Source organism: Miniopterus natalensis, chromosome 6 (genome assembly GCF_054644295.1).
Source record: "Miniopterus natalensis isolate mMinNat1 chromosome 6, mMinNat1.hap1, whole genome shotgun sequence".
Classification (NCBI taxonomy): domain Eukaryota; kingdom Metazoa; phylum Chordata; class Mammalia; order Chiroptera; family Miniopteridae; genus Miniopterus; species Miniopterus natalensis.
The window spans coordinates 62,776,856-62,794,777 of NC_142086.1; the positions used below are offsets into that span (position 1 = coordinate 62,776,856).

Below are 17,922 nucleotides of genomic sequence, written 5' to 3' on the forward strand. Positions count from 1 at the left end.
TGAATGGCAATTACAATTAGGAACTATGGTTTGTAGATGTAAATACACTTCATAATCCAAAGCCCCATGACAGCACCTATGTGCAGACTAGTATCATAAGCCAGAGGACCTTTCCTTCACTGCTGGAACTCGTTGGGAATTTCCTCTTTGAAAGTGAGATGTCACATACCAAGGGAGCAGGCAGGTTTCTGTCATAGGCATGTAAGGAGACAGAGGTAAAACCAGTTCGCATATGGTTTAACTAGCATCTTGCTCTTCTACAGTCTTGTAGATTTCAGTAGCTGTAAATAAAATTTGTCAGCTTTACAATAAAACACAATTTATTTTACTCAAATCTGAAAAGTATTAAATCTTGACTTATCTGGGAAAAAAAATAAAACTAAATTCCTCCTTACCTGTTATGTTAACATATTTGATTCATATTTCAGATGGATCAAAGATTTAAGTGTAAACAATAAGACTGTCCAATACAGAAGAAAACATGAGCAAATTAAAAAAAATTTTTGGAATGGAGAGCATCTTTCTAAGCAAGACACAAAATCTGGAAAACAAAAAGGACACTGATACATTTATATAATAAAATTCAAGTCTGCCCAGCACAAAATAACATAAGATTTTAAAAAATAATTGAGCAAAATTATTTACAACACACATGACTAAAGGTACTGATTTTATTTATCTAGAGAGTTCTTATAATTCCATAAGAAGAGATTAATAAACAGATAGAAAAATATACAAAGTAAAGGAAGGCTTTTAATATAAAAAGAAATACAATGGCTTATAAGCATGAGAAAAGATGCTTTACCTCAATTTAAAAATGCAAATTAATACAATAATGACATTCCATTTACATTAAACTGAAAAAGGTAAAAAATTGTTAATTACATTTTTGGCCAGAGTGTAGGGAAACAGGAATTTTAATATACTGTTGGTGGGAGTGTAAATTTGTGTAACATCTTTGAAAATCAATCAGGAAATTGTCAAAAAAAGAGAAAATATCCTTTGATCCAACCTTCCTATTTGTAAGAATTATCCCTTAAATGTACTTTCATTCATGTGCACAAATACATGTTTAAGGATTATATTCCATTTCTTATATTTTTGTTTTGTTTTTGTATATTTACAATGATCATTTCCTCTGTTGCTTAATTTTCTACACCCTCCTCAAACTCAGCAAAAGAAGTAGAAAATCTTACAAATAACATTTTTTTTTCACATGATGAAACATGTCAGATACTTTATCAGTTTCAGTTGCATTCTAGCAACATCTCTACCTGGGTCCCCAGTGTCACACTCTGAGCAAACCAATTGGTCTCTGGCCTCCTGGGCAGCCATCCTGGGTGTTCCCTCCACCTCTCTCTTGGATCCATGCCTTCTTGGGCTGATACATTGGATGAATATTTAGTTTAGATATCAAATTGAAGGTTAATTATAATTATCCCTAAAAATGTGAAGGTGTTTATTCAATGTCTTCTAGCTTCCGGAGCTGATGTCGAGATGAGAGCCCATCTTCTTCCTCTCTCGAAGCTTTCGGAACTTTTCTTCTAATGTTCAGGCAGTTCATGACGGTTTGCCTTGATGGGCACTTTTTCCATCAATTACACTATGCGGTTGGTAGGTCTTTTCAATCAATAAACTCATATCCTTTAAGTCTGAAAACTTTTTATGTATTAACTCTTTTATTACAATCTTTTTTATTTTTTTGTAAACTATAACACAGGTACATGAAATAAATATTTGTTTTCATACATCATTGTAAGAGATATACTCTGGGGAAAAACCACCACCACCACCAACACACCCAGATGAAGAAATCCAGCTTTGCAAACCACCCCCAAAGTCTTCCATACGTCTCCTCTCAATCACAGCCTTTCCTTTCCTATAAAGAATCATTATATCAGGGGCTAGTTACTCATTATGCCATGGTGGTTGGTTGTTTTTGTGGTTTTTTAGCTTTTATAACTTTTTATTTGTGTTTCTTTTAATCTGCATGTTATCTTGCCATATTTTTTCCTTGCATTTATTGATTGAAGAAACCAGAAACAATTGATAAAATTTTCTGTAGTATGAATTTTTCTGATTTCATCCCCATAGCGTATTTTAACCTGCTCCCTTGTTCTAGATATTTCCTGATAATTGCACCTAGAGACTTCAACAGATGCAGGTTCATTTTTGGGTGCAAGTCCTCTTCAGAGAAGGTGTTGCATATTTCCTTCCAGGAGGTACATAATGACTGCTTCTTTCTATTTTTATGATGTTACCAGCCATTGATACTCAACAGTTAGGTCCATTAATTCATTAGGAGTGAGAAAAGGGTGAAGTTTTAATACAATGATTCCTTCTTTTATTAGCTGAAATATTTCTATAAAGACTAAATTCCATTCATCTACTATTTGGCTACCTAGCTATATAGTTCATAGAGGTATGGTAGGACACATTATTTAATGCTTCATTTTATTTATTAGTTTTCAGAATAATGAGTTAAATTCCAATTAACTTCCATAAGTGACAGAAGTGGGGTTTTTTAACCATTGATAACTTATGAATTTCCATTTGATTTGTTTCAATCAATTGACATCATCCTTATTGATGCTCAAATTGTCTCATCTTTATAGTGAGATATCTCTCAGGTTGGCTCCTGAGTCTTTTTGGTATATTGTAGAGATCTCTGACAAGATGTTCCAGGTTCATCTTGTATAGTTTGTAATCTGGGCCTTGGAGATGCTCATTGCTACTCACTCGGTCATTATTTGCATAACTATTTTAGTATTTATTCTGATACATACTCATTAATATCCAAACCACAGAGTTTTTCCTTAACCTCTTCTATCCTGCATCAGAATATATTTTCTTCCACACTAAAACTTCTGGTTCTCAAAGACAGTGAAGATGATAGATTTAGTATATCACAATATTCCTCATTAGACAGGTTAACAGTCTCTGTGTAGCAATGGGACTGCTATCAACACTGATTGCTGAATACAATTAACATTTTTGTATATGATTTTCCTACTTTCTTCACATTGTATATACCTGTACTATATCTACATTGTCAAAGCATATAGCAAAGTATAATGTACTCTCTGCCTTATAACCCTCATTTAGTCATACTTTGAATAAATATGTATTGAGTGCCCATCATGAGCCCTTACATCAATATCACTTTCTGTTTGTCCGAAGGTTATTTTCTGGTAAATTTCTCAGGCAGTGTTCATGAGAACAATAGTCCCTGAGCTCTTGAATGTCCTTAACAGTTTGTCTATAGCCTTTATAATTGTACCTTAAGTAAAGGTAGTTAGTTTATGGTTGAGTATAAAAATCACTGAGCATGTTACACATGCTACTCAATTTTTTTCTGGCATAAAGCATTACCTTTTTTAAAAAATCTGATGATAATCTAATTAAGACACTCTCCATTATAAGAGACTTGGTTTTTTTTCTTGGATGTAATTGCCTGAAGAAGTTTTATCTTTGGCATTTAATAACCTTACCAGCATATATCTTACAGTTGGTCATTTTTAAAATCAGTTTTCTCAGATACTCAGTCCATCCTTTCAAAATGTAATTTCAATGTCTTTTTCTATGACATTGAGAAAGTGTTCTTGAATTATAGTTTTTTTTGCATTTATTCAGTTCCCTGTTTTGGTGTTATTTTTAAAGATTCAATATGCACATATGTTGAGTCTTTATCTTCTTAGTCATTTACTCTTCAATACTTTTCTTCTTCCTTCTTTTTTATTTTTTGGCTTTTCTTCCTTTTTACCTTCTATTTCTCTTTAGGTATTTTTAAAAATGTTTCTTAAAGCACTTTGTTCTTGTGTTTCTTTCAATGTAACCTTCACTTTGAAATCATTGTTTCTTTTATTTAAATTCTTTCTTGAGTTCTAGTAAAGCATCTCTTAACTTTCCTAATTAAGATTTATGTTATTATTTTTAGGTTATATTAGTTCCTGAATATCATTTAGTTTATTTTTTTATCTTCCAAAAACTTTTTAGAACTCCTCATCTATTATTCTGTTATTCCCTTCTATTCTTCCTGTTTTGATAAATTTGAGTATTTTTTATCCTGTTTATATTTTTTGTGAAGATTAGGGAGAGGGAAGTAACAGATGTTTTCAACCCACAGTATTTAATTAGCCCCATTTTTCTTGTGAGTTGTCTTTTCTAATTGATTTACAGGAGTTTTTATTTGACTCTTTAATCTTTCATTGCTTATGTGTTGTAAATATTTAATTTTAGTATGTGATTGTCACTATTTAAAAATTCTTATTATCTGATACATTAAAATTTTGGTTTCAATTTCTTGTTCTTTCTGGCTGATATTGTTTGTGTCTTAATTAATAAATTCTTTTCTACTTCAATTATATTACAATATTTTCATCTCTGTTCTTCTAAAACATTTAAAATTTGCTTTTCACATTTATATCTTTAATTTGTGGATTAATTTTTATGTGTAGTGTAACACGGAGGTAATTTTCTCCCATATAGATAGCTATTTTTAGCTGAAGAATTTATCCCTTCCTCTAAAGTTACTCTAGCATACACCACAGTCCTTCTCTTTAATAGACCTCTTTATGAGTTCACTGCTAGTGTCCATTTCTCTCTCTCTGAATTGATACTACATTGTTTTAATTACAATAGCTTAATAGTAACTCTTGAAATATGAGAGGTGAAATAGTTGCTCCTTACTGTTTTGCTTCAAAATGATCTTGGTTATTCTTGATGTTTACCCATGTAAGGTCTGGAAACAAACAAACAAACAAACACACTCTGTTGCAATTTTGATTGGAATAGTTTTAGATTTATAAATCATTTTGAGACTTATTTCTATTAACTTTGATTTTTCTCTAAAGCAAACATATAGTATGTTCCTATGGAGCATTTCCAGATGAGTTAAAAAAGAACATATACATAGAATGTGCCCCCACATACAGACATTGACAATAAACATTTGCACATATTTGTACATGAATGGGATATTTGTAGAAATATATATATATACAAGTTATTAACTGTAAAATATTTTATTTTGATTGTTTTTACCTCCAACATGCATTACTTTTTCTATCAAGCAATCCCATATGCAGACTACATTTGACTGGCCTAATCAACATCTTAATTATGACATGTGACAGGTATGAGACTTGGGGAAAATATCATAGTGGCAGAACCGCATTACTTTTCTGTGATTTCTTTTATCTTTTGACATAAACGCCCAGCAACTCTGAAATCTCCATATAGAAGGCTTAGAGTAATGATCCTTTCTTAAAAATTGAGGATGACTATGCCACATTCAAGCATTTTAAATGGAAGAGAATAGGTTCTTCAAATGTATCTAATAACGCTCCTGTGCTATGTGTGTAGACAAAATAATCAGTTGGTTGCTAGTAATGGAAGAACAAAGCTACGTTTTATTACTTTTCTATCGCCAGGAGCTCAGTGACCCAAATATAGCAGGTCCTTAATAAGTATCTTTAAAAGATTGAGTCAATGAATAAGTGCATCCAAAAGTATTGGTAAGTGTTTTGAGAGTGGTGTGTCGTGGTCTATTATAGGATGTGATATAGAACCTAGATAGACTACACAGTAAGTGCTCAGTAAGTGTCATCTGTTGCTTTTCTCCACACATGCTTTCTCTAGTAATATTCCACAGCTTTGTTTCAAACCTGATTCTGAAAAATATATATATATTTTTATAAATGACCTGAGTGAAGATAGAAAGTATGTTTATCACTTTATTGGATTTCATGACTGTGGGATGGATAGGAAGATATCCCTGGGCTAAAACAATGCGCTGAGTCTAAGGAGGTAAAATTTCACAGTGTTCAATATCCTGAAGATGAAGCAAACTTAGTGATTAAGGACCGGATGGAGGGAGAAACTGCTTAACAAATTGTAGACATTTTAAGGACTTTTAACAGGGAGTAGCTGTCAATCTGAATTACCACTAAAGAAAGTAATACTGAAGTAGCCACTAAAGAAAGTAATACTACCATAAGTTGTATTAAAAAATACACTCTACAATGAGGAAGTTGATAGTAGTCTGGTTTAAGTAAAGATCTAGTCTCTATTAAGTAAAGAGCTACCAATGCTTGAAGTGTTTCTTATATTCAATCCTAGACATCACACTTCCTAAGAAACTTAGGCTGGCCTGGGGCAGGGAGTGGGTGCAAGGTGCAAGGGGTCAATGGGGGAAAAAGGGGACATCTGTAATATTTACAACAATAAAGATAAATTAAAAAACCCCAATTATTACAATGGGGAAAAGACTAACCTATTTTGTAATGAAAATGGGAATTTTTGCTTTGAGAAGAAAAATGACTCATGCAAGATATGATAGTTGTCTTCAAATTTTTGGAAAAAGGTCAGGAATTGGAGAGTTTAGGACTTTTAGAAGAAAAAAATAAGACAGTTGATCAATATAAAGGAAAAATTCCAAATGGTCTCAAATGCAGCCACCTGCTTTAGCCTCCCAGAACTGAGGTGCTGTGCAATGCTGGGGTTCATAACCACATATCTAGGTAGATTAAGAAATTAGATAAGTGGTTGGATCGGATGAGCTTTAAGCTGAATATTTCATATTCTGTGATATATTCTGGCACAGTATAGTGTGGCTTCAGACATGGCCATATTTATTATTGGGAAGGATTGATACATACCTGCCTTTATTGATAAATTTGAGCAGTAGGATTCAATTAATATGACTGTGAACTCAACAAATAATGTTTTTTATGTTTACCATTTTAAGACATAAAATATTTTAAAATATCACAACCGTAAGCCTGCTTATGCCCACCCTTGTAAATAAAACAAGGCACTGTGAAATGATTTGGTTCCGTGGACAGCACAGAAGGTGATCTGAACAGTGTGCGTAGCTATTCCGTGCTGCGCAGCCCCGGCCTGCTAACAGGTCGGCATGGATCTCCCCCGCTGGCTGACACTCACCTGCCTGCCAGTGCTGGGCATCGTTTGTCGAGTGAATGGCCAGTTGCTCTCATTGCTGGACTGATGTCCACTAGCTTCTAACCTGCCTGAAGCACCACTAATTTACATCATCTTAAGACATTTCCCACAAATTCCACACCCTTGGGGGAAAAGGCATGCTTAATAACTGAGAGGGCATGAAAAAAGCAGCAGCAATACGTGGGAAGATTTCCTCTAGAACAGGGAAAGCCACCTCTGAGAGCGAAATCGGATGTTTTCAAGAGATAGAAAGGTTTTAAAGGGATATTGGAGTCAACTCTCCATGATTGGGGCAGTAAGAAGTACATCAAGCCCTGGCTGGTGTTGCTCCATGGTTAGAGCATCAGCCCGCAGACAGAGGGCCGAGGGTTCGAGTCCTGGTCAAGGGCACGTGCCTGGGTTGCAGGTTCGATCCCTAGCCCCGGTCGGTCAGAGCCCAGGCAAGAAGGGACCAATAGATGCTTCTCTCTTGCACTGATGTTTCTTTCTCTCTCCCTCTCCCTTTCCTTCCCCCCCTCCCACTCTTTCTAAAAGTCAATGGAAAAAATATCCTCTAGTGAGGATTAACAACAAAAAAATTAAATGAAAAATAAAATAAAATAAGTACATTAAATTATAGCACTCCATTGTTTAACACTGTTTTCATATGAACATTTACAGAATAGATTGGGATTTCTTTTTTTTTGAACTCAGAAATAACATTCTAACATTCTGTAATCTCTAAGGAAATGTAAAAATGTAGTGAAAAAATGTAATCATATAAAACAACATCAAATCCTACAAAACATCAAAACCCTGTTGTGGAAAGTGACACTCTTGGAACGTGCTTGAGTTGATTATTTGATAATTATGCCCCTATATAGGCCACAGAGACCCTCAAAGCAATGCCAATTATTTTATTTAGTGATTTGGAAATATTGATTGTTAGGCCATGTGTAGAAAAATTCTTTGATGTCTTATTTGTCTTATCTTGGGCTATCTTTAGATAAGAGATGCTAGCACTTCACTTAGTCTTCTCTACCAAGATCATTATTAAATAGATAGTAGAAGACTAGAAATAAATTACTCTAGGTTTTTGTTTGTTTGTTCCCAGTGACACAATTGGATCATGGATTAAATTTCTTATTTCTTTCTAAGTATTATTAATTTTGTTCTCTAAGGACAATAATTATGGCTTAAAGGGATTTATTTAAATCTCTTTGCTCTCTCTCTTTTTTAATAAACTGTCATATCTCTATTTAAAAAAAAACTATTTGAAGGCAGAAAGTCATTCAATTAAAACTGAGAGGTTTTTGGGTTTTTTTCCCATTTTCCTCCCTAATTTCCTTACTCCTATTTTTCTTCTCTTTCTCCTCACTCTTTTCTCTTTCTTTTCTGACAGGCTGTGTAGCTACTACATCAAAGTTCCCAAACTTTACTCTTTGGATTCTCTCCCTGCATTCACCAAGAGGTGAACAGACCATAAAATATCATTGTTTCCATCAAATCGGAACTGTCAACACATGTGTGGGCAATTCAAAGAAATGGCAAGAGAACATTTATCTTGGAAAGGTTTTTCTGTGTGTCAAACAGAGAAGAAATTATTTCTGAGTTTAAAAATAGTCAACACAACTTGGAAACACACAGTAATATTTATTTTTGATAATAAACTTGTTTTTAATAAAAGCCATGGATGTCTAAACACAAACTGAATCATGACAGCCCAATGGCCTTTTTTACAAAACCTATGACATATGTCCCATTAATTTGCTAAATAATACGAGTGCAGAAAGGACAAATTAAAAATACTAAATCCTTTTAAACACACCATCTAATGTAGATATCAACCCTGGACATGGCATTCAAAAAATAGCTGCTTTGCTTTAATTTTATCAGCTGAGTTTTTGTTACTGTAACGACAACTTGTTTTTAAAGCTTTAATTGTTATCATTCATTTCAACGCAAAACTACTGGCATTTTGGTTTGACTTTCCATAGGACTAAATTCTATGTAGGAAGGTATACAAAGTCATCTGTAAATGAACCTGAAAGGGCCATAGGTATCCTGTAAACCATTTAGTATTTAAGACATATATATGCCAAATGGTATATATAATGATTGACTAGAAAATTTATGTATCTATCTAATTTATGTTTGTCCCTAACAACTTCAGACTTCTTTTAAATTAAACTTACCTAATATTTGGGAAAATGTTAAAGCTTGTTAGAGATTTAAGTTTCCATACTTAAGAACCATTAAATCAGGTGCCAAAATAACTGTTGCTTTTCAAAATTTACTTTACTCTTTTCCAGGAGTCAAATTTTGTATGATATCAAATTTGGAACCATTTGATATCATACAAAAATATAATCAAATGCAAGAAAAGACTTTCCTAAGTAAAATTTTCTTAATGAAAATTTATAACATGGTCATCCTGTCCAACCTTTTAAATTGGATTATCAGGTTCTGGAAAAAAAAAAAAAAAAAAAGACAGTAGTTGTATAAATAGAATCCCAGGGGGAAAGGCACTTATGCCCTGCACATGGTTATTTCAGTCTGTAGACTCCACAACCCTATCAAATGGAATTGATTTCTGGCCTGAAAACAAATACAGAAAAGTGCTAGAATAAAATCAAATCAGAATTCTTAAGAATCAAGTTGGCCATCAAATGTTCCACATCAGTAGGAAATTTCTTTAGAAACTTCGGATGGACATTTGAAGGATCTGTGGTATCAAGGGCAGGAGAGGTGTAATAAGGCTGGTGGAGAAATTCCCTTACTTTATTGACTAAAAAGCCAAAACAATTGTTATGAACAGCAAAGCTTGACAAGATAATTAAATGAATGATAACAAACTCTCAGCAGGGAAGTGCCCATTAATTGGATTTATTGGGGAGCATGTTTTCACAAGTATAACCAAATTATCTAATTTTCACTCACATTAAAAAGTGAAAGTCTATAACACCTAGTTACTAGAAATTAAGGAAAAGGCCAGTATTCTGAACCAATCAAACAGAAGAAAGCAAACATCAAAGAACTGCCATGATATTTGACAGTTTCCTGAAAATTCCATTCATCATTTTGTCCTGTGAAATATTTCTGTGAAACTCGCCAAAGAGAAGAACCCCAGTAATTTTTATGTAGTAGTGTCTTTAAAGCTGGAACACATTTAGCTGCATTCTTTGTACCCTTTCATGATATTAATATTTGTGTCAGGATGAGAAAGCCAGCAGGTGAAATAACTGAGAAGGAAGGATATGTTACAGCGATTGAGTTTTGGCATTTTTTTTTTTTTGGGGGGGGGTAAGAAAATTAGTGCCATTCTGGTTTCCTGTTTAGTATTACATATGGTTAATGGTGTGTGTGTTTTTTAATTGTTGCTGTTTTCATGTTGTACAGATCAAAAAATCTAAAAGTATCATTATAGTCAACTTTTAAATTTGGAATGAATAAAATACTCCATATATTACTCAGATTTTCTGCTTTGAGCTGCTAGCATGATCTCTCTAAATTAAAATAGGATACATTTAATGCTTTAGCTAATGACTTTTTAATTTCCATAAAGTTAATGATGAACCTCATGATGCATCTGTAGTACTCAACTAGATTTTGTTCACAGTCAATATATTCAATAGAAATTTAAAACTATGAAATGTGTCACTTTTATTTCCAATCTCATACTCTGAAACAACATTATTCTGTTGATAATGTTTGTATAAATTTTAAGCAGCCTTGACTTTGCCATTTAATCTGAAGCAGGAAAATCTGCATTAATAAGTAATGCCAAATATATTCTTTTGATTTTGTGACTTACATTTTTTCCTAAAGAAAATTATCATCTAAATAGACACATTTTATACATATTGGTTAAAAGTTAATAACAATATTAAAACACTTATTGCATTTAAAAATTATGTTTCAGCTTTAAAAACAGTTCTTAATGTTCTGTTTATTTTGGGACATCATTTTACATTTAGAAAACTAGCTGCTGTAATTATTAAACTAGGAGCTAACACTCATTCACAATGACTTCATGACAACTTCAGAACAGTAATAAAAACTAGAACTGCTTTATCTTCCACAAAGTTAATTTATCTTCCACTACATTAATTTAGAAAAAAGAATAGGGCTATGTTTTGTTTCCTTAATCATTTTCCTAAATTAATACAAAGTAGATGTCAGATATGGTGTAGATATGCAGACTGATTGACAGATAAATTTAAAGCAATAGGTAGTTAGATATAATTATGGCCATCAGTAAAATAGAATGTTTGGTTTTGCCAAGTGAAATAATGCATTTGAAAGATTCCATTCATAGTTTATTTTGTTATCATTTCAGTTTCTGTTTTTATATCTTATTTAATCATTAGAGTAAAAGACAGTTTTCTGATTCAACAATATTTCAAATGCTAAACAATCGTTTTTATTGGTTTACATTCGCAGTGCACAGTCTAAAAGCATAGCCACACCAGGCAAAACTGCATGTAGACCACTCTGGATTTTGAAGAATTTTTGCTTATAACAGAAATTTTTATTTGAAGTTATGGAGCAATATCTACATTTTACTGACAGTTAATAATTAGGGGAGGGAATTTTAAGCAAAGAAGTTCCTTGAAATAGAAGATTTTATCGTTTAGTGTCAGCTTAGTGTCTTACTCAGCACTTTTAAATTCTCTCAGAAGGATAACTTTCTATCCATTACATTATGATAGTTCAATCACCCTTATATTATGAACCTAGCTATTCTCATTTCATGAAACATCACACATTTATTTCCAATAGACCGTTTCCTAGATGATCAGAATTGGAACCTGTGATTCTAAAAAAAAAAAAAAAAAAAATTGGCACATTTTACTTCTATAACACTTTCACATAGAGGTATTTAAGAATACTGAGATGATGTTTTCACGAGTTCCTGGGCTTATAAATTCATAATGTTAATGTTTCATCAGTTTCATCTTAGATGAGACTTGCCTATAAATCCGTAGTGTGTTTTCTGAAGAAGTTATCTGTATGTCTTCAAAAATTCGATAGGTCTAGAAAAATGACTCTGAGACAGTCATGTTTCTTTTTTTTTTAAAAAAAGACAAAACAGCAATAAACATTTTAGCTCTTTAATGAGCAAAGATCATGTCTCTTATCATTGGACTAATAGTCATTATCCAGTTTATCTTTATTTCACGCAATGACCAGTGACATGGCCAAGATGTACAAAGTTGTTTCCATCAAGTAGTATACAATTTTTTTTGTATAATAAGCTTTCATTCTTGAAAAAGAGTAACTGAAAAGAAAGGTTTCTGTTACTGCAGTTAGTTTGTCAGAGAAAGTTCTTTGCATTATCTTACAAACTATCAAAATTGCTAGTCATCTGAAAAAATGTAAAAAAAAATCACATAACTTTAGTCTAATAGAAATATAGTACAGGTAAGAGAGAAAGTATTTATCAGGATGTGCTCTTTAAGTCCATCTCATTTTTTTTAATATAAATGTACATCTGATTACATATACAAACATTTGGAAAGGTCTGTGATATACTGTTACTGGTAAACAACAGGGGATGAAGAGTTTCCTGTGGTCTTAGAATATTCATTTAAAATCACACATACGTGTAAGACTAAAATCCTCCCGGTGTTGACTCTCCTTCTAGGTTCTGTATCTACGTTGTACTCTACTGAGATTGCACGAGTAATTCCAGTGAATGAACCTCAGTCAGAAAGATAAGTGATGTGAGAAGGGACATAACTTTATACTGAATTATTATTAGTAAACATTTTGTCATGCAACATGAGTAAATCAATTAACTGAGAACTATAACCAGAGTGGTAATTTGGGGCATCCTCATATCATAAAAGACTGTTGCAAGTAACTCTTTGGACACACTTCACCTTACCAAAAGGAACAAAATACAGAGTAACAAAAACCACAGCAAATTATGGATCCGGTAACACATGTCCAATTAGGGTTATATTTTTTTTATAAATTATTTAGATGGGAATGAAAAGAACATTAAAAACACAGGAACTTGCTTGTTCTGGGATTCATATCAGCGAGTGTTCACCACTATACTTATGGTTTCTTCAAATACCTTTAATAGCTAATTCCTTCTATTATCAAAACTACTGTGAATTATTTAATTGTATTTACTTTTGCCCCTTAAAATCTTCTTTAGGTTCTGCCAATTGATGGAGGAAGCTTCTATTAAAAACTCCAATGGGATGAGAAGAATTTTAATTACGGCTTAATCAGCAGCACAGCCACCAAGCATATAAATTATCATGCACATCGTGCTAAAAATATCCAGTTTCCTTTACCCCCACAACTTTATTACTGACAGCACTTATGTGATAGTGTTGTACCTGCCAGTCTTTAAACTTCTCTGTTTTACTGGCAAATTTCAGCATGAGCCTCCGCTAAGGCCATTAACAGCATTGGTGCTTTGTGGATTTATCCAAATATGTAAATATGGTCTACACAATAAAACGGCTCCAAATAAAAACTGGTGAAAATTATCTGACATTCCATTGGTGTGTCCCTTGTGCATATTCATGGTTGTTTTTTTTAATTTTTATTTTTTTATATTTCAGACACAGTTCTTTCCTGTTTGGTGTTCCACATGCCTAATTCCATTATGTAACATAAATCTTCAAAAAATTAATTCTTGAATGTGAATGAAAAAGTATCATTCAGAACAATTGCTTCAAGCAATTGAGATTCATTTTTAAAGTTGATTTGTGTATATATATATACAATTCATTTTTTTCAAAACCCCCAAAGTTCTTGATATGTATACTCACATAATATTCCTCCTTATTTAAATAGTAAGCGTTTTGTAGGTTGAAAGCCAAGGAATCTTCAGTAATCTTTTACTGCAATCCATCAAAAAAATAGAGTTTGTTTCTCTCATCTGGCTATACCCTGGTTGTTGAGTGTGAATGGGGGTGGGGATGGGGGTGGGGCAGCGTATTGTTCTGTCCTCCGGTAAATGTATTGAATGTGTGTAAGGGCTGAATCCCTGGTATAGTGTTGGGAATCATTGTAATGGTGTTGGGTGTCATTAAGGGAACATCATCAGGTGACCTCCTCATAGCTAGTGTGTAATCTGGGGGGCAGGCGGTCCGAAGAACCACCTCATGTGGATGGATGGACTCACATTCATGATCCAAATCAGTGTGCTTCATTTGGAGGGACATGATCTCCTCTTCTTGTGCGTGGGTCAGATCGTTGGTTGTAGTGCGCTGAGGGCTGCATCTCCTATGAACATCATGTCTCCTCTTATCTTTTTTGTAGTACAGGGCTGCAAATGCCAAGATGTTCAGAAACAGCAGTGACGCCCCAACTGCTATAGTGACGCTCAGCTCTGTTGAGTAGTCCCTTTGATCCACTGAAAATGGACTAGGTTGTTGTTTGGGGTCATCCTGCTTGGCAGTGGGAAAGGCTGATGTGACAGGTACAGAATTTTTTCTCGTAGGTCTGAAAGTGATGTCAGTCGATGGCACTTTAGTTGTTGTAGAGGTATACTGAGAAATGTCATTGAGATTATGCAGATGAGGTACCAGCTCCAACCAGAGGTTCACCTTATTAGCTCTATAATGTTCTTTAACTCTTGGTTTCAATCCAATATGGAGATAAAGTTGATCTTTCTGGGAATATCTGGTCCATGCTACTTCCTCAAAACGGTTGGGTTTGGTATGGATGAATTTTGTGTCTTGAGGGACTGGTTGATTTGGGTCACTAGGAAAGAAAAAAGCCAATCATGAGAACAAAATTATTTTATTCTTTTCCTTAATAGAAATAGTACCAGGTTAACATCTAGTTGAAGAGGTAATTCAGCAAGGCTTAAGATTGTGTTTTAACAACAACTGGGGTCAGTTCAGAATCCCATTGCAGGCAGAGTGGTCAATGGACGATAATGTAATGTGAGTAAGCCTCACATTCCTTTATAGATGGGCTGCTATCTACGCAAAGATTTTAAAATTTATATACCTATTCATTGTCTCACAGGCAAACTAGCAGAGATAGCATGGAGTAGTGGAAATGACAGGATTTGGAATTGGCAGGTGATAATTTGAGTCCTAACACTGCTACGTACTAGACATATTGAACATATTGAGTCTATATGAGGCTCGGATAGCCTCAAGTCCTTTCTCTGTAAAATGGGATTAAGGGCACTTGACATGCCCACCTAGCAATGTAGTTAGAAGGATCAAAGGCATACAGTACTGCAAACTGGAGAGCACTATAAAATAATATTTGTCACAATTGAACAGCAATAATAGTGTCTTGCTCAAGTAAAACACCAAAATAAAGTTAATTATTGAGTAGTGCAATAGAAGTATAAGTCTTCTTAATAAACTTCTAAAAGGTAAGAATTAATAAAGCAGTAATCTTTGAAATACCACAGTACGGAATTTTGAAGAAAGGAACTTACTATATTTCTGGTATTAATCTATTAAATCATTTGGGCACAAAATATATATTATTTTTAAATGCTTAAAGGGATATTTGTATTAAATTATAGAAAACTTTATTCCTTAGGTACATACCCAGTTTTAGCAAAATTTGTCCAGTATGTCATAACAACTGCACTCAGCATCACATCATTTTTGGAGAAATTGCAAGGAAATAACTCTGTAGGTCCAATCATGGGGATTCCTAGTACATAGGGAACCTCATCTCCATGAGCTGCATCAGCCCAAGCTGGAACCTGATCTGTTTGGCAATGATGGTAAAAGGCATAGAAATATGTAGGTGAACCAAAGTTTGAGTGGAGATCTGCTGTAGCGACAGCTGGTGCCACCCACTGATGGTCCGTAAACAAGGCCAGTAATGTTTTTCTTCTGGTTTCAGGGTTATGACGATCAGCCCAGTCAGTATACATGAATTTAATGGTTTCTCTCAAAACATCTTTGCCTTCCGGATATCCATATAAATTATCAACAAAATTGGAAACAGCAAAGTCAAAATCACTAGCTGATATACCGTCATCACTATCTACTATATTTTCAACAAATTTTAATCCCTCTCCTTGGTTAACTCCTAACATTATATCATAGTTGAGAAACTCTCCTTGCTCCATCAATATCTGAGGGTCATCTGGTATTACATCACCATCAATCACAGGTCCAAAGGCTATGTGGTATCGTGCTGGTTGAATATCTTGGTCAACAAGTTCTTTGTAAGGCTTCTTCTGCAGGCATTCCACTAATTCTACTGTATCTGAAACATTGCAACCAACTTTTGTGGCCAACATTCTAGCATATTTTGCAGGTTGGAAACTAACAGCCCAGCTGGAAAGGGCTGTTCCACTTTGAGCTATTGCTCGTTGAAAAAGTCCTATGGGAAAAACAACAAAGAATTTCAGATGACCTTTGAATAATGTTGTGGTAAAAGAATAACATTAGATATTTTAGACGTGTATATAAAAACCCGGATACAATTCAAGAACAAGAGATAAAGACATTTTTGCTTAAAAGAAGGTACATAAAGGCATCCCCCAGGGTATAACAAATCAGAGAGGTGGGCTAAGTCTTCTGCTTTGAGTTACAGCCACTTTAGGATCAAGAGGGGAGGCATAAATTGTGCCTCTCTCAAAGAGGCGGTAAGCAAGAAGAGGAGGAGAGCATGTAAGTACTAGGACTAAAAAGCCCCACATATGTCTGTGCTCAGTATGTAAACACCTATGTTATTGTCAAAGCTAACCAGATGGGGCCGACTCACTCCCCTTTATCTCTTCATCAGATTCTATGTTGTCTTTCGAGGATATTTCCTCCAATTTGGCTGCATGTGTCTTCCTCAAAATGGCTCTATATGTTTGTTTTAATCAGATTTTATTTGAAAAAGAATTGTTGAGAGTTCACATAACTACTGGGGCTGTGGATTTGCTGAAACCCTGGGGAAGACCCTGAGGCACACAAAACAGAATATCACTTTAGACATACTCTTTCCAGCTCTTCCTGTCAGACATAGTATGCTGAATATTCATCTTTCAGACATAACATTTGAAGTGTTTTCACTAGGTTAAAGAAAAAACCATCAGCAGAAGGATTTTGTGAGATGTGACTTAACCTTTTTTTTCAGTGTTGAATGTGCCCTGTTACATTTTATCATAAGAGATGAAAAGTTCATGGTCCACTGCTTTTCACTTAATTGCATTTAAAAATTTCAAATCACAGGTCCCATATGTAGTTTGATTAGAACTGCATGCCATTCAAATTTACAAATACACTTTATCTAGTTATTAAGATATTTTCAAATCTTTGTGTTAAAAATATACTTTATCTATTTGCTTTATAAAAATTACATTTGTCATCATTTTTCAAGTGCAGCCTTGTGGTTTTGTTATTTAAACACATGCTCAATTATCTATGTGTGTTAATGAGATAAGAACAGTTTTCACAAAGGTGTTAAAACAGTCTGAATTAGAAACAAAATTTTAGATTTTTCTCCAAACACATGTATATATTCAAAATGCAGTCTGTAATGTTCCTAGATAATTCTAAAAATATTCAAAAAGTCAAACAATACTAATTTAAATTTGTTTTGATTTCTGACATCTTTGTGAACACATTTTTAGTTTGTTAGAGCAAAGTTTGCTAGAGTAAATGATACAAATACAGATAATTTCAAAAAACTATATAGGCTATGTGTCAACATTTGCTTAGAGAAATATTTTACTAATTAAAAACTTTACAATTAAAATAAACCTGGTGATTTTTATAACATCCTTTCCCCTTTCAGGAGCTTAAGGACATTAACTATATAGATTAACAAAAAAGATTTTGGGGAAAATACATATCATTAAATATAGTTTGAAATATACCATCTGTATAGCATTGGGAAAACCATATATTTTATCATTAGGGAGAGTGCTTGTTGTGTGTACACAAGCTGTGGTTGACTCCTGGTTGATGTAGACCTGAGCACGCTGCAGCCCTGGGGAGTTAGCACACTTTAAAGTCTATGTCTGCACTGGAGACAGAA

The 17,922-nt window shown here is 33.8% G+C and overlaps 1 protein-coding gene across 5 annotated transcripts in view; it reads right to left on the reverse strand.

The window, feature by feature from the left end:
- Positions 1 to 637: 637 nt before the first annotated feature.
- NLGN1 (neuroligin 1) overlaps positions 638 to 17,922 on the reverse strand; it is a 602,150-nt gene continuing 584,865 nt past the window's right edge. For 4 of the 5 annotated variants that reach the window (XM_087818312.1, XM_087818314.1, XM_087818311.1 and 1 more), the window contains 2 exons: positions 15,486 to 16,275; positions 11,249 to 14,673 (listed from right to left, as the gene is read on the reverse strand). In XM_087818312.1, the coding sequence (XP_087674438.1) occupies positions 13,851 to 14,673; positions 15,486 to 16,275 (1,613 nt within the window). In that variant the 3' untranslated portion in view covers positions 11,249 to 13,850. Of the gene's footprint in view, positions 4,742 to 11,248; positions 14,674 to 15,485; positions 16,276 to 17,922 lie in introns of those variants that run through there. The other variant, XM_087818315.1, reaches the window with a different exon arrangement.